The sequence below is a fragment of the Cnephaeus nilssonii genome (assembly GCF_951640355.1).
Source record: "Cnephaeus nilssonii genome assembly, chromosome: 17".
NCBI classification, from domain to species: domain Eukaryota; kingdom Metazoa; phylum Chordata; class Mammalia; order Chiroptera; family Vespertilionidae; genus Cnephaeus; species Cnephaeus nilssonii.
This window is the reverse complement of record NC_137088.1, coordinates 46,201,709-46,227,769: the sequence shown is the minus strand read 5'-3', so window position 1 is coordinate 46,227,769 and position 26,061 is coordinate 46,201,709. Positions and strand designations below refer to the sequence as shown.

Genomic DNA, 26,061 nt, shown 5'->3' with positions numbered 1-26,061 from the left:
TGATGGTGGATAAATTGCCATCCTTGGCTTTTGTGTTATTTAATAAATCTGTTTCAATAACAGGAAATTTTAACCTACTTGCCTAAAATAACATTCATGGAACACTACTCTAATTTTTGTCGTCTCTTCCAAACGTCAGATGAATGGGTATTTCCCAACAGTGATGATCACATTCCCCACTTGGCGTCCAGCAGACAGTCTCTTCTGGGTGATGACTCCTGCCACAACTCACAGCTGTGGCTGGAAACCAGCAAGGAGAGTGAGCAGGACCAGCAGGCAGAGGAGACCTGTATTGTCCCAAAGGATGTTTTCACCTTTTCATCAAGACCGCGATCAGCACCTCATGGAAAGACTCAGAACATGTCCCCAGAGGGGTGCCCATTTATTCTGGATCTAACAGAGGATACCAGTGTGACCCAATTGGAGGATGATTTTTATGGTGAAGACAGCAGCGAAGAGGTACACTGCTTGATGAGTGAAATCATGTTAAAGCACAGTTGTTCCATTACCTCCAATAAGCACTAAAACTAGTTAAAATAAAAGAGGGGAAATCAACTGCTATTTATAAAAATGCAGCAGATTGCAATGTCAGTCAACAGTTGCCTCAGGTTGTTATGGTAACTCTAAATTGCTGCCTTTTTTATTAACAGCCAGCCAATTTCATTTTTAATTATAGAAACCAGTTTTTGGTTTGTTTTTGTCTTTTCACTTTAATCGTTGTCTCACACAGAATGAGAAGTAATATGCGGGTTAGTTTTATGATAGCAAAACCAGTAAAACATTGAGAACACATTGTTCTGGATCTCTGGGGAAATGGTGTTGCAGTTGCTAGGCATTCTGAATTGATGGTTTTCTGGCTTCCTTGCTCCCCTGCCATCCTATCACCTTAGACCTATTAGGACTCATTATTTTCCATATGGTCCTAGAATTTCAAAAGTTGTGCCAATTAAAGTTTAGATAATGAATCATGGATTAGTTCTGGGACTTGCCTTACAGGAGGTTTTTGTTTGCAATTATTTAGAATATAAATATATCTTATAAATTAGTAAATTCATAAAAAAATTTTTAAAATATATTAAAAAACAAACTGAATATAGTTCTGAAACATGAATAAGTAAACATTATAACTCCTTCTTCCCCATATAAAATGAATTTATTTGTGAAATTTATTTAGTTTTATTCTTAAGTAATAGACAATATTTTCTAGAAAAAAATAGTATTTAAAAAGCAGATTACAGTCAAATTATGGTTTAGTAAAATCATATAAATCATTTCTATGCAGAAATTATAGAAATAATTAGAAAACTTGTGTGTGCTTATAAAACTTTGTTTTAATAATTATAACTGATCAAGAATCCCCTTTGGACAGTGGGATGTAGATTAAATCCATAGCTCCTACCTTCAGAGCCAGTTGAGAATATAGTGAGATTGTTCAGTCAGTAATTATGGTTTTTTGCAACTTTTAATGAGTTTCTGTAGCAAAGTGCATGGGGAGATCATTTTTTAATAATACCCTTGCTTCTGAGTGTGATGAAACTATCAGTCATATCAAACATTAACCTACTACAAACTCTTTTATGCATAAAATAGTACATTTGATGCCAGCACTTTAAATGTTGCTATGGACATCTTTGTTCCTTTCACCCTGAATAACCTTAAGCTATAAAACTGTAAAATGGACATTTGTCTTCAGCATCTAGTATTGCCCCCATTGCAGCAGTCTATTCTCCTACAGTATTAATTGGCTAATCTGATAAATTAATTCATACCATTTCATTAATTATCAGATAGACCCATTTTCTTCCTATAGCCACAGCACCATCTTTCTTACCTAACCCAAAAGAGTCACTATGATGGCAGGTAGGAAAGGGTAGCTCTCTGACAAACTTTGAGATATTTTTATGGGGAAACTGCCCTTTAAATAACACCACATAAGGATAAGCCTTGGGAAGAAGCAATAGAACTTCATGGGGAAATAAATATTAGTTCTGAATATTTTAATGTTATTACTTTATGACTTTCTTTTGCTATAAGCTAATGTACTCCTGGCATCCTTCAACATTTATTACCAACTACATAAAATTGAAGAGGAATTGATCATGCATTACCTAAGCTCTGACTGGCATAGCTATGTGGTACCCCTGTGCCCTGACCAGGAGCAGATGGCTCGAGTCTGTGGTGGGGCCATGTCATTGCTAACACCTGCCTGGCCTACTTTTAGTTGGAGCCTGTTAAGTAGGACAGCCAGAAAGAGAGGCAGAAGCCTCGCCATATTATGCAAGCTTTGAAGTTTGCTGTTAGAGGCAATAGCAAAGTAAAAACTAAAATACAAAACATATGAACAACAAAATGCCAGGCGATGTTTAAACAAGTTCTAGAATTTGTAATGATCGCTTCTTTATCAGATTGGTTCACTTGAGGCTTTTTTTCTTTTTGTAAATTCTTTTTCTGTAAGATTACTTCTCCCATTTATTAATTATATAAGTCAATGAGAAATTGTATTCGAAATTTAACATGTTTATTTACATATAGTCTTTGAAGAAAAATCAGTTTAGTTGCTTTAGGCTCCCTTACTATTAGTTGCATTATTTTAGAATGTTGTATCCTTAGAGTAACATAATTATACTTAAGAAAAGCATGTTATGTTATAATAATAGATGAATAAGTAATAATTATATCACTTATTATAACCTGTTTATAACTTGTAGTTAAAAGACTTTATTTGCTGTTAGACAATTGAGTATTTTTAAAGAGAAAGTAGATGGATTCGGTAGCATATAAATTAGGCAAACTTAAATCATGTTATTATGATAGAGGAAAAGCACATTTGATAGTAAAGGCTAATTAAAATAAGCTTTAAGTGATACATTGTCTTTGTAATTTAAGTTTCTAAAATAATTAATTCACATCTCGGATCTTCATTACTGTGAAAGCCTCAAAAGTATGAATTTTTTGTATGTGTTCTTATTCTTTACGCAGTCATATATACAGACATCCCTGATACTCAATTAATTTTGAAGTTGTACATCTTACTGGAAAAGCAAAGTATGGAAATATAGTTTGTGGAGAGCTGTAAAATCAAGACTGCCATGTAAAATGAATTATCTCAGGATAGCTAGCAAAACAGAGTGCCTTGCACACTATTGCGGCTTCCAAAAGAAAGAAGCGAGTTCCTGCTATTGTCTCTGTTTTGTATCTTACCATTATTCTCAATATGGCTTCTAAGTATATACATCTGGTTTGCAACTTGAAGTAGTTAGCTTTATAGTAGTATTTTATTGCTCCCCTAATTTAATTTTTGACTTAGAAATACTGTCATTTCCCAAACTCTGGCTGTGTATCACATACTGAAGCAGATATTTGCAAGGACAAGTAATTTGTCTTGTATAACAGTCCAAATTGGAACATTTGAGCCAAAAATTACCCATATTTGAATTATGTGTCCTGACTACATGTTCAGATTAGCTAGGAAGCTTTCAGATCTTCTCTCGATCTGACTTTTGGAGGCCTAAAGTACAAAGCTACAAACATCAAATTAAAAGGACCATTTTCTTTTTACTGTTGACAGTATTACAGATGCCCTCCATTTTCTCTCCCTTTTCCCCCCTTCACCCAGTCCCTTCCCCTCCCCAGGTCTTCACCACACTATAGTCTGTGTCCATGAACTGTGCATATGTGCATATATGTTCTCTGGTTAATATTGTCTCTTCTCTCCCACCCCTTTCCCTCTGAGGTCTGTCAATCTGTTCCATGCCTCCATGGACCTCTTTTGTTCATGGGTTTATTTTGTTCATTATATTCCACAAATAAGTGATATCATGTGATATTTGTCTTTCTCTGTCTGGCTTATTTCACTTAGCATAATAATCTCCAGGTCCCTCCATGATATCGCAAAGGGTAAGAAATCCTTCTTTTTTATAGCTGCATAGAATTCCATTTTGTAAATGTACCACAGTTTTTTTTTTTATTTACTCATGTACTGATGGGCACCTTAGGCTGCTTCCAGATCTTAGGTTTGTAAATAATGCTGCTATGAACATAGGGGTGCATACATTCTTTCTGATTTGTATTTCTGGCTTCTTAGGATATATTCCCAGAAGTGAGATTGCTGTGTCACAGCAATTCCATTTTTAATTTTTTGAGGAAACTCTTTTAGTCCTTCCTCTCAGCTTTACTGGTATTGTTGCTTTAAAGATTTTTTTTTAGCACTTGGTAGTTAAGCTGTTTTGTGGAGAGTGGCTATAGCATTTGGACAGGTTCAAGCCTGGGACTACTGAGAGGGCACGATCCGCTCCTGACAAAGCCACGTGCAAGTCCCAGCACAACTATAGCCAAAGACTATAGTTGTAAGCTTGAACCTATGGTCCAAACCTGTGGTCCCACGTGGCTGAGTGATACAGGCTGCGGGAGGTGCAGCAAGTAAACAAAGCTTGATCAGGTGCATGTAATGGAGTAGGTTCGAAACCCATGAGAATGTTGTCAAGAGCCTGGAAACTGGCTATAAAATAAAGACTCAGCTAGTAGTCTCTGGCGCTGGCGCTAGCTCTCCATAAGAGAGGGCAGCGTTCCACCCAGACCCAACTTTCTTTTCTTGTCTGCCTTTTCTTAATCCTTCACCGCCCCCTCTCAGGCTTATCGAACCTGGCTGTGCTGGCACGGAACACTGTTTCATTTATTTGTATTTCTGCATAGCCTTTAAAGACTTCTAACCATCAATTTATGTATTGGGAAAAATATGGAAGGACCCTATTATGAATATATTGCCTGACATTTTTATTTCTGTATATTATAAATTACAGCATACATACTATCTAAACCTACCATGCAAATTGAATATTATGCTGTGTGAGTAGTTCTTTTAAGCTGTTCACATCTACATCTTTATTATTCTTTGAAGGTTTTTTCTCCTCTGGAAAAGTCACAGGCCCCTTGGTTCCTGCGACTTGGCTCTTCATTGTTATAGGCAGGTAAAGAAGGTTATAAAACTCTTGTTCATTGAGAACAACATTCTACAGCTCCTGCTAAAAGATAAACATCGCAGATAAATATTTAGTGTGGATAGGAATTTGCAGATAAAGTCTTTAAAATGTTACTAGTTAAAAGAACATGAAATCTAGCTTAGAGAAAAAGATGTTTTTGTCTTGAACAAGTGAGGAAGTCTCATCATTTTTCCCAAATATTCACATGATGATGTTTGCTTGTCCCATACAGTCCCTATAGTTTCTGCTATGATTTGTGTGTGAAGCATCATTGGCTATAGGTAAAGATATTTACAAAAATAATTTGCTCAACCACTTTTAATATCAAGCATGCTGCAGGTTAGTTGCTTGTTAGAAAGCCACATTTACTTTTTATTTGTTTATAAGCAAGTAAAATGCATTATAAGACACCACTATCAATTATCTTTGCTACCCAGAGAAAACTGTATTACTTGTATGGTTCCTATAAAATCAAGAAGTTGAAGTAGAAATACTTCTTGGGGATGATTTTTAGTAAGGACATTTAAGATACATTTGAGTGGTTAATCTTGCTATTATCAAAGAAGATACTATTTTTTTCTGTTATAACTAATATCTTTAGCTATATTTATGCAAATAACTGTGTTCTTTGATTGACATTGGAAATATATACCTATATCATCTCTATTGTCTGCTAGTAAAAGGTGCTGTCAGTTCACACATTTAGTAAAAAATATTGGACAAAAGTGAAAACCCCTGCAGACTCGATCTCAATTACACATTCAAAGCTGCCATCAAAGTGTGTTTGGAATATTGCAGATGTATTTTTTACAGAACTTTCAAGAACATTATATGAGACATTATTCATGGTGGACTGAATTAAAACATCAATTGAAATATAAATAAATACAATCATTCACTTTTACAAAGCCTAAAACAGGGTTCCATCCTAACTCACTCAACATTAAAGTTGTGATACAAAGAGCCTGGGTCCCATCTGCTCCAAGTAGATGGCCCTCAAGAGTCATTAAAATTATCTTTTTGAAATTGCAGCTCAGCAAGAGCAATCGGTTTTGTGCATCCAGAACTTATCCAAATGCCCATCTGCATGTCCTTTTAAGAAAGTAGTTCAACAGAGGAAGTGCTGGCTCCTTGGGGAAATCATTCTCTCCTCAGCCTGCATATGCTGTGCTACAGTTAATCAGGCAAACTCCATTGATGTCCCTGGCACTGGGGCGGGATTGAATATTTAACAAGCAAATGCTTCTTAGCCCAGAAGACAAACAGTTCAAGAGATTTGGGACTTAAAAAAAATATATCAAGTTAAATCAAAAGCATTTTGTATTTGTTCTTCTGAAAAACAAATGAACAGATTATTGGAATGTGAAAATGGCTTGACAATTTCTTTACTACTCTGACAAATTATATGCAATTGCTGTACAGGTTTCAGTAGCTAAATCATAAACCAAAGGGGAAAAAGTGGTTGTTTTTCAATCAGATCATAGTAAGCTGACTTCTTTTGCATATATAACAAATGTATGTTATATAAAAAAAAATTAATCCAAAAGCATGGTAGAGCCCAAATGAGTTACATATGTGAGATCAATAAACATCATCTATACCTATATCATCTGTTTTAGTAAGGCGGCAAAAGCATCTATACTAATGAAAGGGTAATATGCTAATTAGGGCAGACATCTTCTGGACAACCATCCGGACGTCCTTCCAGACAAAGCCGCAGCAGCTGCCTGAGGCTCAGGCAAGCCACAGATGGCGGCTGCCTTTGCCCAGGGCCAGCTCGAGGCTCAGGCAGTCATTGTGGCTGCCAGTGGCAGCAGCAGCGGTGTGTTGGGGGCAGCGCCTTCCTCTGATCGGCTAGGTTGCCAGAGGGAGGCCAGACTGTGGCTTTGGCTGGGGGCCAAGGCATAGGCGGTTAGGGGCGATCAGGCCAGCAGGGGGGGCAAAGTAGGGGCAATCAGGCCGGCAGGGGGGCAAGGTAGGGGCGATCAGGCCAGCAGGGGGGCAAGGTAGGGGCGATCAGGCTGGCAGGGGGGGCAAGGTAAGGGTGATCAGGCTGGCAGGGGGGCAAGGTAGGGGCGATCAGGCCAGCAGGGGGCCAGTTAGGGGCAATCAGGCTGGCAGGCAGGCAGGCAGAGGGGTTAGGGGCAATTAGGCAGGCAGGCAGGCAGGCAGGCAAGCAGTTAGGAGCCAGTGGTCCTGGATTGCAAGAGAGATGTCTGTCTGCTGGTTTAGGCCTGATCCTGGGATCGGGCCTAACCCGGCCATCGGACATCCCCTGAGGGGTCCCAGATTGGAGAGGGTACAGCAGGCTGGGCTGAGGGATCCCCTTCCCCTGCATGAATTTCTTGCACCAGGCCTCTAGTTACTAAAGAAAGGAATAGGGTTTACCAGTGCACTGCTTCTAGTAAATACTGCACTATTTTTTATTCTCCGTTTATTTCCTCTCTAAAGAAGAGGCTGACCCAACTTAAATCAAAATATCAGTCTCATATATCATCTTGCCTTTCTCATTTATCTTAATTCTCCTTTCAGAATCTGGGATAAACCAGATTTAGTGGTTCTGAGGCAGCCAACATAAGCTAGCCTTTTGTATCCTGTCCAGATTCTCCAGTTATTTGTCTTTTCCATATATTTAAAACAGCATGGAAACATATTACTGTGGAAATGCAATACAACCAAGATACTGCTCACCAGGGAACACAGCTAAATCTGTCCACTTCCTGGCACATCTCCACTACTTGGCCCATCACATTAGGCAAAATGTGAGATGAATGTCCATATACACGCTCATGAATATGTCTGTATATAATCACTGCTCATGCCAAGCAAAAAGAAGTATTTTACAACTGAGTAAACTACTGAAAGGAAGAGAGGCTGTACTCTGACCTACCACAGATGGAAGAAATAGGCTTCCTATCAAATGGATTGATTTTTTAAGTGTTTTTTAAATGATGTAGCAAACATCTGGTTTTTCATGCATTCCTCTAAATTCTCATCATAGTACATCTGAAGCTTTTAAAATTACATTTTCTACTTCTTCCTTATGAAATCAATACCTTTGTAGGTATCTATCTCTCTATAGACTTTATTTCTCTTGAGGACAGTGTCCATGTCCTTCGAACCTGGTGACTTTTACATAGTACTTAGAAAATGCCTTACACAGAGCAGGAGTCTAAATAAATATTTATTGAACTAATGTTTATTGCAAAAGCTCTTAATTTCTGCCTATGTCATATACACAATGGAGTCCCAGGATGACCCAAAGATTTGAGCCCAAAGAGTCATCATTATACCTTCTTCACTTACCAGCCTATTTTTTAGGTCCAGTATGTTTTAAATCCACAGTATATGCTTTTAATTTTTTTAATATGATGGAAATGAATATGTAGAGGGTCTTTTGGTCACAGAAATTTTACTGCCAATTGTTTGTAATAATTATAGGAAATTGAAATTTTAAAAAGTTGGAGGAGACAGAGCACTATCTAGTAGGCAGACTGAATTTTAAAAAACAAAATAAAAACAAATCTGAGTTCCACCCATACTTTCTCAGAACTAAGACTCAGCGATGTTGATATTCTTTCTTTTCCTTCTCCAAAAAAGAGTAACTTTTATTCTTTTTTTATCTATATGAAACAAAAATTGTACGAGTAGCCACTCAATTCCCTAGTAATTTGGGGCAACAGGCATTGTTTAGGTTTCTGGCACTCTCTGTGTTTGTTTGTTTTGTTTTGTTTTTTGTTTGATTTTGCCTGAAGGCAGGGTTCTTCAACCCTGTGAATATCCTCAGAGTTCACAGAGTGATTGATGGTAAAGGACAGCTCACCCAGTGACAGCAAGAGGGTTGCCCATCGCCTGCAGGACTGTTGTAAGTGCAGAAATAGTCGCCCCTCCTTAGGTGAAAAAGCCCATGGAGTGACACCCACCCACCATCTTTTCTTTACTCTATCTGGGACTCTGGAAAATTTGTTTCTCTATCATTTATGAAGAAATACATATATGTATCAGAAGATCAAGCCAGCATAGAGAAGGAAAATGTAGCCCCAGAATGAGTACCAAGAAGAAATATTCATGCCCTAACCAGTTTGGCTCAGTGGATAAAGCATTGGCCTGTGGACTCAAGGGTCCCAGATTCAATTCCAGTCAAGGGCATGTACCTTAGTTGCGGGCACATACCCAGTAGGGAGTATGCAGGAGGCAGCTGATCGATGTTTCTCTCTCATAGATGTTTCTAACTCTCTATCCCTCTCCCTTCCTCTCTGCAAAAAATCAATAAAATATATTTTAAAAGAAAAAGAAATATTCATAAAAAATCCTTAGACATTTCACAATTTTCATTCCTTACTACAGAGAGGCAAGCTATTTCTTACGGAAGGTTCTAAGAGCTGAGTGTGCCTTTCATAAAAGCCCTGTTGTCTGCTAATCTCACCTACTTCCTATAAGAAAGAATTATAACATGGCATGATTAGGGATCTCAGACTCCATGTAAGCTTTCCAAAGTCACAAAGAATAACACTCTGCCTTCTATAGAACCCTCAAGTCAGCCAACCTCCCCATTGTCACCACCATTCCTTAACAGCCACCTCATTGTTTCTGGTTATAACAATTTAATCATCTCCTAATTGGTCTCCCTTTCTACTATCTCCATAGAACATTCTAGACATCCCACAAAAAATATTCACACAAAAATCATACCCATGCCTTCTATTTTGTGCCAATGTGGCATTCCTCTGCCTCAAATCACTCTATGACTCTTGGTTGCCTTCAGGAAAAAGTCCTTGGATGGCCGGGATTAAGTTGTGGTCTACCATTATATTCCCAGTGTCTGCAGTGCCTGGAGCAATATTTTAGCCCATGATGAGGAAGAAAGGAAGAGAGGCAGAACAATGATAAATAGATACATAGATAGGTAGATCACTTCCAATGGAAAGGTTTGATAAATTCCTCTCCTGCCCTGTGCCCAACCTTTAGCAGGCTCTCTCATCTTTCTTTACACATACATACTTCACTTCTACCAAAAGGGAAATGTTACCTTAGATAGTGACCTGTGTGTTGAGCGTGTATGGTGGCCAAACATTCAGGAAGAAACTGAACAATTTAATCAGTCACTCAAATATTTTGTTTACAAATGCCAAACAGTGGAAATTACTGGGTATTTGATTCTTTGTGACTGTTAAGAAGATACACATTCCATAGATATCAAGTAATATCTTTAAAATGTACTCTGTTTTTACTGATATTTTTGTTCTAAGTTTATCATTTTAACATCCATTTATTTATTATATATTTAAATAGATAATACAAATGGGAAAAATCTACCATGGCAAGTATCAGCAATGATTACGTTTGTTTCTTTAATTTTACTTTATAGCAAAAAAATCTACTAAGAAAAATCCTATCTAATAATAGACAAATATGCAAATTGACCATACCTCCGACACACCCACAAGCCACACCCACCATCCAATCAGAGCGAGTATGCAAATTAACCCAAACCAAGATGGCTACAGCCACAGAGAGCAAGGTTTCCTAGGTAACAGAGGAAGCCAAGCTTTCTGCCTGCCCTTGCCTCCACTCAAGCTACAAAGTTTCAATTATAGAAGGTAAACAAATTCAAACAAATGGCGGCAGAATGGAGCTTGAGAGAGCAGGCCAGGGTTGCCGCCGGCAACAGGGGAAGCAAAGCTTTCCACACACCCTGGCCGGGCCCACCCGCTTAAGGCAACAAAGTTTCAATTATAACCCCAACACAAATGGCTGCCGGCCTCGGAGGGAGCCCCAGGCTTGGCTCCGCTCCAGGTTACAAAGTTTCAATTGTAGAAGGAAAATAAATTCCAGATACCAGGGCCTCCGCTTGGGTCGCCAGGGGGCGTGGCCAGCCTGCAAATCACCACAGGCCCCTCGCTTAGGCCGCCCCACAACCCAAGGGAACCCCCACCTGATCCGGGATGCCCTTCAGGGCAAACCAGCTGGCCCCCACCCCTGTACCAGGCCTCTATCCTATCTAATAAAAGAGTAATATGCAGATTGATCATCACTGCAACACACAATATAGCTGCCCCCATGTAGTCAAAGATCCTGCCCCCATGTGGACACAAGATGGCCACCACAAGATGGCCAGCAGGAGAGGGCAGTTGGGAGGCACCCGGGCTGCAAAGGAGGGCAGTTGAGAGGGACCAAGCCTGCAAGGGAGGGCAGTTGGAGGTGATCAACCCTGCAGGAGAGGGCAGTTTGGGGTGACCAGGCCGGCAGAGGAGGGAAGTTGGGGGCAAACAGGCTGGCAGCAGAGTGGTTAGGGGGTGATCAGGCTGGCAGGCAGAAGCTGTTAGGGGCAATCAGGAAGGCAGGCAGGCAAGCAGTTGGGAGCCAGCAGTCCTGGATTGTGAGAGGGATGTCCGACTGCCCGGTGGGATCAGGCCTAAACGGGCAGTCGGACATCCCTCAAGGGGTCCCATATTGGAGAGGGTACAGGCTGGGCTGAGGGACATACCCCCCTCCGTGCACGAATTTCGTGCACCGGGCCTCTAGTAGTACTATATTTCTTGTTTCCATTATTTACCTTATGGACATTGATTTTATGTTTAATCCTTCTTTTCTAAAATTTTAAAAATTAAAATTTTTGCTTTTCTAGGGGTAATCCCAGAACTATATATTTGTAAAATTCTAGCTTTCACTTTCAGTTTTCCCAATAATTATATTAATGAGGTTTATATCTTGTAGAGGGAAAACACTTTTTGTAATTGAAATTTTCATGTAAGAAAACTGTTTCACCAAACATGTTCTATTATCTGCTTCTTTTGAACAATAAAACTGTCCTACAATAATATAAGGCAAAAATACTTCAGTAGGCCCACTTTTTTTTAGAGTAGCATTTTCCTGCTTAAATATGCTAATTGCCATAAATTCTAGTTCTTTCTCTTCCCATGGTGTTAGTTTGTCAGGAAATCAAATATAAAATTCTTAGATATTTTAGATAACTTTCTATGAATCCTCTATTCTTTAGACATTCTTTGGAATGAATTAATATATTTGAGTGACTATTTTTTAAATGTTCTCTTGTTACTCACTGGTTAAAAAAAATGTGCCTTACTCGGATCAGAGGTAGATATAGCAGGGCATCTTAGCAAATAATTTGTATCTTTTTACATTGCTGTTTTTAGTTACTCTTTTTTTTTTTTTTTCAGAAAGACCTAATTTTTATTTATTTTTATTTTTTTCAATTACATTTGACATACAATATTATGTTAGTTTCAGGTGTATGATCCAGTGATTAGACATTTCTATAACTTTACAAAGTGATCACTCTGATAAATCTAGTACCGATCTGACACCGTACATAGTAATTACAATACTATTGGTTATATTCCTATGCCGTACTTTACATCCCCATGACTATTGTACAACTATCAATTTGTACTTTTTAATCTCTTCCCTTTTTTCACCCATTGCTCCAACCTCTCTCCCATCTGGCAATCATCAAAATGTTCTCTGTGTCTATGAGTTTGTTTCCATTTTGTTTGTTTGTTTGTGTTGCTTTTTAGAATCCACGTGTAAGTGAAATCATATGGTATTTGTCTTTCTCTGTCTGACTTAATTCCCTTAGCATATTATCTTCTAGGTCCATCCATGTTGTTGCAGATGGCAAGATTTCATTCTTCCTTGTGGCTGAGTAATATTCCATTGTATGTATGCACCACTTCTTCCTTTTCCTTTCATCTATTGATGGACACTTACATTGCTTTCACATCTTGGCTATTGTAAATAATGTTGCAATGAACATATGGATGCATGTGTCTTCTTGAATTAGTGTTTTGGGTTTATTCAAATAAATACCCAGAAGTGGAGTTGCTGGGTCCTTCTTTGACTCTTGTTATAGCCTTTGTTTTAAAGTCTATTTTGTCCGGTATAAGTATTGCTACCCCAGCTTTATTCCCCTATGCCCCTTTCCCATTTTTATGAAATATCTTTTTCTATCCCTTTTAATTCCAGTCTCTGTGTGTCTTTTGATCTGAAGTGAGTCTCTTATAAGCAGCATATGCAAGGGTCTTGTTTTGTTATTCATTCAACCACCCTATGTCTTTTGACTGGATCATTTAATCAACTTACATCTAAAATAACTGTTGATATATATTGACATTCTATTCATCTTTTTTCTTCTTCTCAAAGAGGAATCTTTGATATTTCCTGCAATAGTGGTTTGGTGGTGATGAACTCCTTTAGCTTGTCTGGGAACTCATATATTTTTTTTAATTGATTTTTTACAGAGAGGAAGAGAGAGGGATAGAGAGTTAGAAACATTGATGAGAGAGAAACATCAATCATCTGCCTCTTGCACAACCCCTACTGGGGATGTGCCCGCAACCAAGGTACATGCCCTTGACCGGAATCGAACCTGGGACCTTTCAGTCCGCAGGCCGACACTCTATCCACTGAGCCAAACCGGTTTCGACGGGAACTCATATTTTTTATTGCAGAATAAAATAAAATATCTACACTAATAAAAGAGAAACATGCAAATTAACCATCACTCCACTAGCCACGCCCGCCAGCCAATCAGGAGCAAGTATGCAAATTAACCCAACCAAGATGGCGGCTGGCCACGGAGCAAGCAGGAGGCTTGGGTTGCCCCCGGTGATGGAGGAAGCCAAGCTTTCCACCCGCTCTGGCCGGCCCTGGGCTCTGCTGAAGGCTACAAAGTTTCAATTATAGAAGATAAATAAATCCCAGACCCAGGGCCTCCTCTTGGGTCGCCGGGGGGTGTGGCCAGCCTGAAAACCACCACAGGCCCCTCGCCCAGGCCACCCCATGTCCCAAGGGAACCTCCCACCCTGATCTGGGACACCCTTCAGGGCAAACCAGCCGGCCCCCAGCCGTGCACCAGGCCTCTATCCTATCTAATAAAAGAGTAATATGCAAATTGACCATCACTCCAACACACAAGATGGCTGCCCCTATGTGGTCAAAGATCCTGCCCCCATGTGAACACAAGATGGCTGTCACAAGATGGCCAGCAGGGGAGGGCAGTTGGGAGGGACCAGGCCTGCACGGGAGGGCAGTTGGTGGCGATCAAGCCTGCAGGGGAGGGCACTTAGAGGTGACCAGGCCGGCAGAGGAGGGAAGTTGGGGGTGACCGGGCCTGCAGGGAAGGGAAGTTGGGGGGGACCCAGGCCTGCAGGGGAGAGCAGTTAGGGGTGACCAGGCCTGCAGGAGAGGGCAGTTAGGGGCAATTGGGCTGGCAGGGGAGTAGTTAGGCATCAATCAGGCTGGCAGGGGAGTGGTTAGGGGGTGATCAGGCTGGCAAGCAGAAGCGGTTAGGGGCAATCAGGAAGGCAGGCAGGCAAGCAGTTGGGAGCCAGCAGTCCTGGATTGTGAGAGGGATGTCCCAGATTGGAGAGGTTGCAGGCTGGGCTAAGGGACACACCACCCCCCATCCCCGTGCATGAATTTCATGCACTGGGCCTCTAGTATGTATATATTTTGGTTTATTCATAGAATATATTAACTTATTAAGAAATTATACTAGTAATTTATTCACCACATGTTTCAGCTCACAATGATTTTCACTTTGTTCCCCCTGTATAGGGTAACTACAGTGTCCAGGATTCTCCTAGTCCAACAACTAGTCCTTCAGGGTTAACTCAGTTAACATTAGAGAGCATGCTGGGAAAGGCTGCAAGGTGGACAAGTAAAGAATATCTAAAAAGTGCCTACACAGAAGCAGAAGCATCAGAAAGCCAGAATTTCTTGGTGCAGCAGATAGATAGAAACAGCTTTCAACCGAGTTTGGTGCCTGTGCCATGCCTTTCTCCCCCTGGAAGAAGCAGTGAACCCTCTCAGAATGCTCCAGATCCCATTATCAAAGCAAAGGACCCACCAGCCCACCAAGTGCCAGCTTCAGTGAACAAAGCCTCCCTGAAGGAAATCTCAGAGGAGAAGCTGAGACCGATTCCTGGAGTAGCAGTAAGTGGTTCCACCCTGGTTTACATACGCGGGCGCCCATCCTGCTGTGTTCTGTTCCGTTCCACTTTGCACACATTCTCAGCAGTATCTATTTTTCATCATTTGGGTGATCAGTAATGTAGTTGCTTTCCTATTCAGATGTGTTTTAGCTCACTAACAGCAGCTGTTAAAGAGTATTGCACATCCCAATGATAATAGAATGCCTCATGTTTTTAATGAGTAAGATAATTATCATAATAGTTATTTTTTTATTTCCCAGTTACTTCTCATTATTTTAGTCATCACTGCTTGCAAATTATAAATGAAGATCTTATTTTTGAGCCAAAGGCTTGCCAGTAAAGTTGACAGATTTTCAATAACAATCTACATTAGGAGCCATAAAAACATCATTATTCTATTCACTTTGCAGCAGTTCTCCAAATAATAAATGGTATGAGTGAAGGTTAACAGTAAAGCAATGTCATTGAATAAATCCCTAGGCTAGTTTGGTGGCTATCTTCATGTCCATCAGATTGATTTTTTTCTTCCTGTGTTGTCCTTTTCTTCCTTCAGTTCCCCCGTAGCTGCACTTAGAAACCAGAGACTATGCAGGACAGATGACACTTATATTCCATTTTCTAAACATTAAAGAGTGTTTCTCTTTGTCATGTCCTAAGTATTCCAAACGTGTTAAAATGTAAAGCTTTGGTTCAATTATATTCTAAGCAATTTAGAGTGGATTAATTATTACCTAGCACAGGTAAGACACATATACATCATCAGCTATAAAATAGAAATAGCTGATATTTCTTAAACATTTACCACATGGGAGTCATTGTACCAAGCCTTTTCCATGAAGCATTCCATTTAATCCTCATGATGACCCCGAGAGGGAGAGACTGTTATCATCCCCTTTTTTTCAGATGAGGAAGCTGCAGTTTGGAATAGTTACACAGTTTTTTCCAGGACAACAGTTGGTTTGAGAGTCACAACCTGAAGCTAAATTTTCTGTGTCTAGAACTACTGGCTGTGGCCACCATCCTATTCTGCATAAACATGCACTAAGTCATAAAAGCAATGGTCTCTCTTTAAGAAACATCCAAAAATAAAACAAATGAACTTTCCCCTTTTTATTTCTTATGCTTGTGTGCATGTTTGTATGTGTGCGTGTAAAAAAATAGTAAATCGCTTAACCTAATAAAAATGGATTTTTTATGGTGATTTCAGATGAAAGTAGTCAATAATATTTTTGCATGTTTTATTTTTGAAAATATTTCTAAAACAAATGTTCTTGTTCTCTCTGTCATTTTTTCTTTGGCTGTGCTAATGATTGGAATGCAGCCAATAACTAACCTTAGAGATTTATTCTACCATGCTGGGCTGCCAAAAACAGAACCAGAGCAAGTCTTGGAGGAGCATTCCACTCCATTTTCTCCCTAATTTCTTTGCCTCCACCTTCCATTAGGTAGAATCTGTCATCCTATATATCCCAAAGGTTGCTTATTTCCATTTTTTAAATCTTCCTGTAGAGATAAAAATCAGAGCATCACAATCAGCTTGGGGACTTTGGCACAAATGGACTTTAAGTACCTGGACACTCAGCAAGTCCACTGCCTGAAAAATAGTGCTTTCTGATAATACCAGGGAATAAGGGAGGGAGCAAAGGGGCTGAAGTTTGGAGAGAGAGCAGGAACTTGCCCTCCCATTCTCCTCGTTTAAGAAGCTTTTAGGATAAGACAGTTTCCAGAAGTCATTTGCATTATTTCAGGAGAGCTTTCTTACAGCCACGCACTGCAAACTTCACAGCACAAGCCTGACCCGTGTCTGCTCTGCTCAGGAGCCCTCTGAGTTGGTACTAGTCCATTTTACAGCCACAAACCCTAACAGCAGTGGCTTCAGAGAATGACAGGGAGAGGAGCTTTGTCTCTGATGAGGGGATAGAGGCACAAAGGCATTGCTTCCCATTTGTGCAGAGAGCTTTGCCCTCAGTGTCAACATTCAGACTAATAAAATTTGATCTCTAACAGCCCACAAAATCACTACAATCTATGGCTCAATTTGTGAATGTGATCATTTCAGTTTAATAGGAGATAGAATTATTGAAGGCCTAGGGCGGTCTGCCCCATTTCGGAGTGAGTTTACAAGGAAAGTGGAGTGCTCTTCCAGAGACACCATTTAAAAGGAAATTCGAGGTCATAGTGAAGGGGTTCTAATGAGCAACATTCTCTCCACTTGATGTTTGCAGGTAAGAATCTGTGGAAACAAGTGTCCTCTAAAAAGTGTCATGTGTGTTAGCTCCACAGAGGGATTTTCCCCAGATCCCAAAAACCCATAGGTTTTTATGGACTGCTTTACTAAGATTTAATTCTCACAATATAGAATTTAGTCTTTCCTTAGTATATTCACACAGTTGTGCCACCATCACCACTATCTAATTTTAAATCATGTCATCACCCCCCAAAAAACTTCATACTTATTAACAGTCCCCCTAAACTCCTGGAAACTGCCAGTCTACTTTTTGTATCTATGAATTTGCCTATTCTGGACATTTCATGTAAGTGGAAGCATGGCCTTTGTGTCTGACTTCTTTCACTTAGCTTAAGTTTTTCAAGTTCATCCATGTGGTGGCAGGTTTTCCTTTTTATGCCTGAATAATAATTCATTATATGGATATGCCGTATTAGCTTATTCATTTATTAGTTGGTAGACATTGGTTGTTTCCACTTTGGAACTATATTATGAATTATGCTGCTATGAACATTCATGTGCAAGTTCTTGTGTAGGCATGCGGTTTAGTACTCTTGGTATATACCTAAGGGTAAAATTGCTGGTCCATAAGGCACTTTACATTTAACTTTTGAGAAACTGCCAAACCGTTTTCCAAAATGGCTGTGCCATGTTATATTCCCATCAACAATAGAGGGGTCCAATTTCTCCATATCCTGGACAATACTTCTGACTGTCTGTCTTTTTATTTAAGCCTTCCTGTGGTGTGGTGTCATTGTGGTTGGGGCTTGCATTTCCCTGATGGCTAAAGATGGTGAGCATCTTTCATGTGCCTATTAGCCATTTATATATCTCCTTTGGAGAAATGCCTATTCAGATCCTTTGCCTATTTTTAAACTGGATTATTGTCTTTTTATTGTCACTTGTAAGAGTTTGGATACAAGTTCCTTGTCAGTTATATGATAAACAAATATTTTCCATTCTGTAAGTTGTCTTTTCATTTCTTGATGGTGTCCTTTGAAGCACAACAGTTTTTAATTTTGATGAAGTCCAGTTTATCTATTTTTTTCCCTTCAGTTGTTTGTGCTTTTGGTGTTATATGCCTAACCCAGGGTCATGAACATTTTCTCCTGTTATTGTCTAAGAGTTTTATAATTTTAGCTCTTAAATTTAGTCCTATGGTCCATTTTGAGTTAATTTTTATTAATTATTTTGAAAGTTCAACTACATTGTTTTGCATGTAGGTATCCATTTGTGCCAGCACCATTGATTGAAAGACTTTTTTTTCTATTGAGTTGTCACCTTTTTTGAAAATCAGTTGACTATACATGCCAAAGTTACTTCTGACCTCTCAATTCTCTTTTGTTGATCTGCTAGAGACCTGGTGCACGGAATCATGCATCGGTGGGGCCCCTTGGCCTGGCCTGCACCCTCTCGCAATGTGGGACCCCTCGGGGGATGTCGGACTGCCGATTTCAGCCCCATCCCCACAGGCCAGGCCGAGGGACCCCACCAGTACATGAATCCATGCACTGGGCCTCTAGTATGCATATAAGATCTTTGGTTAATCTCTTACTGCTCCTCCCGCTCTCCCCTTCCCTCTGAGATTCATCAGTCTGTTCCATGTTTCCATGCCTGTGCATTGAGCATCTGTCCCCTGGTGGTCAGTGCACATCATAGCTACTGGTCAAACGGTCACTTAGGCTTTTATATATGTATCGATATGACTATCCTCATGCAGTACCACACTGCCTTAATTACTACAGTTTTGCAGTAGGCTTTGAAATCAGGAAGTATTACTCTTCCAACCTTATTCTTCCTGATTTTGTTTGGCTGGGTCCCTTGCATTTCCATATGAACTTGAGGATCAACTTGTCAATTTCTGTTTTTAAAAAAGGCAGCTGGAATTTGGGGAATATTGCCATCTTAATAGTAAGCCTTCCAATTCATGGGATGTTTTTCTATTTATTTGGGTCTTTCATTTCTTTCAGCAATGTTTAGTAGTTTTCAGTGTACAAGTCTTGCACTTGTTTTGTAAAATTTATTCTTAAGTATTTTATTCTTTTTGATGCTGTTGTAAATGGGATTGTTTTCTTAATTTTATTTTTGACTTGTTCATTGCTAGCTTGTAGTAATACAATTGTTTTTTCTATTGATTTTCTATCTTGCTTCCTTGCTGAACATTAGTTCTCTCCATGTTTTTGCGAATTCCTTAAGAGTTTCTATATATAAAATCATGTTGTTGCAAATATAATTCTACTTTCTTTCCCATCTGGATCTTTTTTCTTTTACCTAATTGCCTCTACAAATGGATTTAATTTGAATGGAAAACTTTTCTTTCTTTCAAGATATTTAAGACTTAATACTTTGACTAGTGTGGCTCAAGAATTAAATTCTAACACAGACATGATCAGCTCAGACAGGCTACAAGGATTCTACTGGTATGACTCATAGGAAATGTACTAATGCAGAAAGAAAATTTTGAGAGTTATCCTGGGACTAGAAGTCCATCTAATAATATTAATGCAGGTGTGAAGTTATCTTGGTTGACTAGCGGTAGTCCCTTTATGTAGAGCGCTGACGGGTTCATGGCAGTTTCTGCCACCTAAGCTGGGCCTGCAAAATAAAGGACCTCCAGGTGGTGGGATACAGCTATTCTGGTTCCACTCCTGGGATAAGTAAGAACATCTCCTTTTCCGTTAACAGCTATCATGCAGACATTCTCCCGGGTGCTAGAGATATTCTGACCAAGACAATAAGGCCCGTCTCCTCAGGGGACTTATCTCTGTTGGGAGTTACAGACAGTAACAACCAAATACATAAAATGATTGTAAACTATATAAAGGTGTAGGGGGGAAAACCAGGGTGATGTAATAGAGTGGCAGATTTGGGCAGAATGGTGGTACTTTAGGTCTCAGGTAACATTTGGGTTGAGATGTAATTTAAGAAGAAACCAGCTCTGTAAAGAACCTGGGAACAGTGCTTTAGACATCAGGAACAGTAAGTAGAAAGCTCCTGAAATGGCATTTTTGAGGAATAAAGTGGGTCCATGGTAACTGGGATATATGGGCATGGAGAAAATACAAGAGGATGAGGTCAGAGGTAAACAGAGCCCAGAGCACATAAAGTGAGGAGGGTGGCCTTTATTCCGAGTCTTTGAAAGGTTTTAAGCAAGCAATGGCATTACATTCAAAAAGTCTCCTCAGAGCAGGAACAGAAGCAAGGAGAGCAGTTGAGGCATCACTCTGATAGTTCAGAGTAGAGATGAAGAGAAGTGGCAGATTACTGGCATATTTGAGAGGTAGGACTGACAGGATTTAAGGAAGAGGAAACAGGAAGAATCGAAGATGACATTAGGTTTGGAACTTGAGCAACCAGAGGGGTGGATGATCATGTCATTTATTGGGCTGTGGATCACTGCAGGCAGATCTGAGCCTCCACTTAGCCTTCAAGGTGCTGCAATCAGGAATTATAAGTGGACATCCCTGAGCTCTGGCAAAGTGCCAGCATGAAGCAACTTTATGATAAAGGAAAATTAAAGGCTCTTACCAAAAAAAAAAGAAGAAGAAGAAGAAGGTACAGGACAACTGTCTTTCTAATCCCCTGATATGGAGGATACTAGTAATTCTTAAAGAATGCTTACTGAAATTGATTTGCTAACTGCTTGGTAAATTCTTCCTTACAATGTTTTATTCATATTTTAATAGAGTTCAGATATATTTTTAAATATATTTTATTGATTTTTTTTACAGAGAGGAAGGGAGAGGGATAGCTAGAAACATCGATCAGCTGCCTCCTGCACACCCCCTACTGGGGATGTGCCCGCAACCAAGGTACATGCCCTTGACCGGAATCGAACCTGGGACCCTTCAGTCCTCAGGCCGAAGCTCTATCCACTGAGCCAAACCGGTTGGGGCAAGTTCAGATATTTTTAATTAAGAAAGAAGTGCAGCCCACTGGGTAATACTGCAACAATGTAGATAGCTGGTAATTCAAATTTTCCACATATATAATTGCATTCAAACAATTTTGAGTGAATCATTTTAAACCTACAAATGTCATTGTGTGCATCTTTAAACAAACAAACAAAAAAGATGTATATACAGACTTTATGGCTCCAGAAAAAGTTTGAGCTTATGGAAAAATGGTTATTTTCATAATGAAAAAATAAGCTACCAATTACAAATCCAGCTATTCTCTGTAGGGGGAAAAATAAAGATCTGACTTTTTATAGGAAAAAAAATTATAAAATGATTCATATAGAACTTTTGACTTTAATTTTCACATTTCCATTTTTGAAAATCAAAACTGAACTATAGGAGGACACTTTTAAAGATATCTTAGGCCATGGAATAATGTTTTCCCCTTAATCATCAAGCACTTTACTTTGTGGTTTGTTTGTTTTTTAATTTATCTTTATTGTTGAAAGTATTACAGATGTTCCCTGTGTTGTTGGTTTTTTTGCCCATTGGCCCCCTCCACCCTGCACCCACCCCACCCAGGCTTCCACCACACTATTGTCTGTGTCCATGGGCTATGCATATATGCATCTAAGTTCCCTGGTTCCTCTCTCCCCACCCACACCTGCCTTCCGTCTGAGATTGGACAGTCTGTTCTATGCTTCTATGTCTCTGGATGTATTTTGTCCATCAGTTTATTTTGTTCATTAGATTCCACATACGAGTGAGATCATGTGATACTTATCTTTCTCGGACTGGCTTATTTCGCTTAGCATAATACTCTCCAGGTCAAGCAATTTACTTTGGATAATGAAGAAGGATGAGTTTCACTGCCTTCTTGAGGAACTTGATCCCAGTAGTGGAGCAGGACATATTTATCATCATATTTTTAAAAAGTAATAAAAGTTTACTCCTCTATGCAATTGGTGTTCTACAAAGTTAGAGAAAAGTGAATTTGTAAGTTATTTCAGAATGTTTAAAACATTGTTCCACTTATATAAAGTTCTGTGTTTTCTAGGGTATATATTACTCTTTGTTCAAAGGGAAGCCATCTGTCTTCCTTTGAATTTGCCACTCAAGTATGCCTTTGCAGCTGTCATTCCAACAATACTCCATTGTTTGAAGAATTCATAAATGTCTTTCTGACCCCTGACTTGCTTTAGCTACAACAATAGTGCATTGTTGCAAAACACCTGCTTTGGGTCCAGTTGCCCTGTGTGTTACTCACATGCTCATTGCCCTGGCCCAACGGTGCAGGTTTACTTAGGGGTGACTGTCCCTCCTTCAGCAGCTTCCACCACAGGTGCTCACTGGCCTCATGCTGCTCTGGGCCACCTGGTGTGCAGCTTTCCCCTCAGGGCCTTCCCCAAATAGGATTCTATGTCAAGTGTATCTACATTTTCATTCTTTAAAACCAAGAAGTCAAGAGCAGTGGACTTCCTGGTTTAGAGCAGCAGCTCATATCAGACACACCTGGATTAGAGTCCTGGTTTGTTTCTTCGTACTTAAGTGACCTTGGACATATTCCTTAACCTCTTTGAGCCTCAGTTACCTTATCTATAGACTTGGAGAAAATGATACTTATTCCATAGGATTGTTGTATTAAATGACATAGTACATGTAGAACACTTAGCCCATAATCCAACAGGATATTTTCTTCTATCTATTTGAGTAGTTAGAAGTGTAATCAGTATACCTGGTGTGCTGACACAAATGAAACCTTTTCAAATTTAGTAAAATTCCATGAACTGGTTCTGGGTACTGTTCAGTAAGTGCTGACTATGTGTGCTTCCTCTGTTTATAAATTAATTGAATGCTAACGTCAGAGTGAATTAATGGGTCAGTTCTGCCATATTACACATGGGTATTTTCTCAGGGGTACCCTGAAGAGAGAAAAATATTCAGAAGCTGGACATGATGTCTCTTCAGTCATTCCATAGAGACCACCCTCGGTGTGCCAACCATGTTCCCAGAGCTCAACTGTAGATGGGTGCCGGAAACCAATTACTGTTTCACTAATAGAGAGATGTGGACAGGAAGCCAGGAAGGCTGTCAACAACATTAAATTGCTCTAACCACTCACCCTTTAGATTAAACATTGTTGGCTGAAGCAGCCTCCACCTCTGTTTATCTTGTGTATATTTCTGTTATTTCCTGCCTAAGGTGTTTTCCCCATAGCCTCAATAAAAGGGATAGCAGGGCCAGAGCAGAGGGTAGTTCTCCCGCTAGAGTTGGACTACCGCCTGGCCCCTCATATCGCCAAATTAAATTTCTTCTAGTCTCTTTTCATTTGTGGGCGGCCCCTTCTCCAGAACTCGAACCCTGAACCGGAACCCTGGACCATGCGGGACGTGGAAAGGGGATCCCACATATGGGTAGCTTTGGGATTGATAGAGTGAATTGAACTTGGGCAGGACTAGTAGCATTTCATAAACCATATTAACCATGGTAGGAATGTTTTGTTTATTAAATTGGACACTCCTACCAATTAATAGCCTTTGGAAAAGAGTCTAATATTTGAAGTTTTCTCAAAACCACTTCTTTTCTCTGAAAAACAAGGTAATTATCTCAGTTTCATCTGTCAGTGTACTGCTGGGCATATTGCTGAAGCTATAGAATTTGGTAATCAAGTAACAATTGTGCTACTAATTAAGAATTGGCATTAAGCATAGAAATTTCTCAGGTGGAACTTGCTCCTAGCCTTCTGCCTTCTTTTTGAATATTTTCAATCCAAACTCCTACTGATGCTATCGAGTGGTTTTTTTTTCCTTTCACTTTCTTTGTGCCTAGTGTCTAATTTAGTTGTTGACCAAGGCAAAATGGTCTAGAGTAGAAGTATGTTAAAATAATCTAAGATGGAATTATGGTCCAAAATTTGGTCACTGATAGAGAATTGCAGATGTCATCCAGACATTTTGATGTCTTCGTTTCTGAGCAGCTAGGTATGCAAGCAATTTCAAGTTCTCAAAAGTTTCAGGAAATGTAGATAGAGAGACTTGACAAAATTTAAGAGACTATCAGAAGTACGGATCAATGAAAATGCATTGGTTATTTAGCCAACACACTCTAACATTTCACTGTCAGTTCTCCAGTATTCTGATGCATCCTACTAAGCAAATGTTTATTGAAGAAATCCATCGTCTTTGGTGTCTTGCTTTGCCTAATTTTAAATAGCAGCAAGTCAGACTTACCATTTTCCCATTTTAAGTAACAGACACTAGACTGAGTATTTCCTAAACACATCGAGGTCAAAGTCTTTGCTTAAGAATCTTGATGGTGGTTAAGGATCTGGGGTACTTGCCATGTGCTAGGCCCTCTACAAAGTGCCCCTCGCTTTGTCTGCAGTCTCTATCTCCACCCGGCACGCGAGGCCTTACTTATTCCTGTCTGACAGACGAGGAAGCAGAGAGGCCTTAGCTTGTTCACATCTAGTAAGTGACTGAGCAGTGTCAACCCACCCCCGAATTAAATTCTGTGTTCATGTGACAGCATCACTTCTCTTGCCACGTGCAGCTCTTCAGTATTTCAGTGTGCAGAAGCCATGCACAGGTGTTAGTCTGTCTGTCATCACTGTATCACAAGCAGGCTTTTACATTCGCAAACAGTTCAAACCCAATGTTATCGCCTTCCCACTCAAGAGCGTCCGTTGGCTTACCTCTGCTATTTTCATTTCTATGAGAAGTCTCAGAAATTGTTTTCCTCCAGGTTCTTTAAATAATAGTTTAATCTATCATTTATTGAATGGCTACTATACTTGCCTATGCACAAGGCTACATTCGCCTTGTAGAAGGCATATCCTTGGATGTAATATAAAACCGGTTCCCTTTTATTTTACTAGCTTCCTTCCACTCTATAGCTTATTGTGAAAATCAGAGAGTGCCTTGAACTCAGAAAATAGGTGCTGAGAAATTACTAATTGTTTATCAACTCTTTTAGGTTAATAAGAGTTCAGCTATATTTGTCAGAAAATCCCTCCTGAAATTAGCTCTCTGACTACCAAGGCAAAATGTATGTATTTATTCATTTATAGGTCACAGATTAAAAGGATAGTCTATATAAATATAATAAATCAATATAAAGATCTTTTTAAAAAATTCTTCTCCCCCTGCTCCCCCAAAAAGAAGAGAGATCCACATATATGAGATAAAAAGAACTCTCTTTGCAAGGAATTTTGCCACCATTGGGTTTAATTACCCAAGAATTCTCTACCTGAGACATTCTTAAGAGAGTAGTGTGTGTTGATAGTGAAGTACAGGCTGAGTCAGAGATTGTGAAGTGTCTCCAGGTCTCAAGCTGAAATGTTTATGAGACACATTTCAGAGGTGGCAGTGGAGCTGGGTAAGCCTACCCTGTGTATGCCATTGACATACAGTTGGTTCTTTCTAACAGTCTGACTCCTGATTTATACTGTGTAAATTCCATCCCTTAAGTTTAGCAAAGTTTTTCAAGTTGTGCCGTGGCTTGGTCTTTAGTTTTGATTTACCGCTTTGCCTGTTGAAACACATACTGCAAGCTGCCATACATTGTGAATGAGCTATGTCCTCAAGTATGTGTCACTTACAGCTCATGTTGTGGCTTCTGTCTTCTCTTCATTCTTGTCAGTGGGCTGCGTCCCCAATGAATCAGGACAAAAGCTTGTGTGGGGTATGTAGCTCAGGAATTTAGAACAAGTCTTCATGGAGCGCTAGCTGGCAAAGAGATGCCCTGGACCACTAATTTACTATCAGCCGTTATTTAAAATATCAGCATAGAAATTAAACACTGTCTGTAAATAGCAATAGAGAGGACATTAATCTTCAAATTAAATGCCAATTAAAGTTTAAAATTATCTTTGGAAAATGGACTTCTACTTTTCTTGCTGTCATTTGGGAGTTCAAAAAACTTCCAAAATTTTCTAATTACAGCATCAAAATTCTTAACAATAAATACAAATTTAAACTACCAATGGTACTGACACCCCA

General features: G+C 39.6%; 1 protein-coding gene across 4 annotated transcripts in view; it reads left to right on the top strand.

Annotated features, from left to right (window-relative positions):
- CFAP20DC (CFAP20 domain containing) overlaps positions 1-26,061 on the top strand; it is a 223,321-nt gene that overhangs the window by 134,710 nt on the left and 62,550 nt on the right. For 3 of the 4 annotated variants that reach the window (XM_079794556.1, XM_079794555.1, XM_079794557.1), the window contains 2 exons: positions 140-459; positions 14,559-14,936. In XM_079794556.1, coding sequence (XP_079650682.1) covers positions 140-459; positions 14,559-14,936 — 698 coding nt within the window. The remainder of the gene's footprint in view (positions 1-139; positions 460-14,558; positions 14,937-26,061) is intronic. The other variant, XM_079794558.1, reaches the window with a different exon arrangement.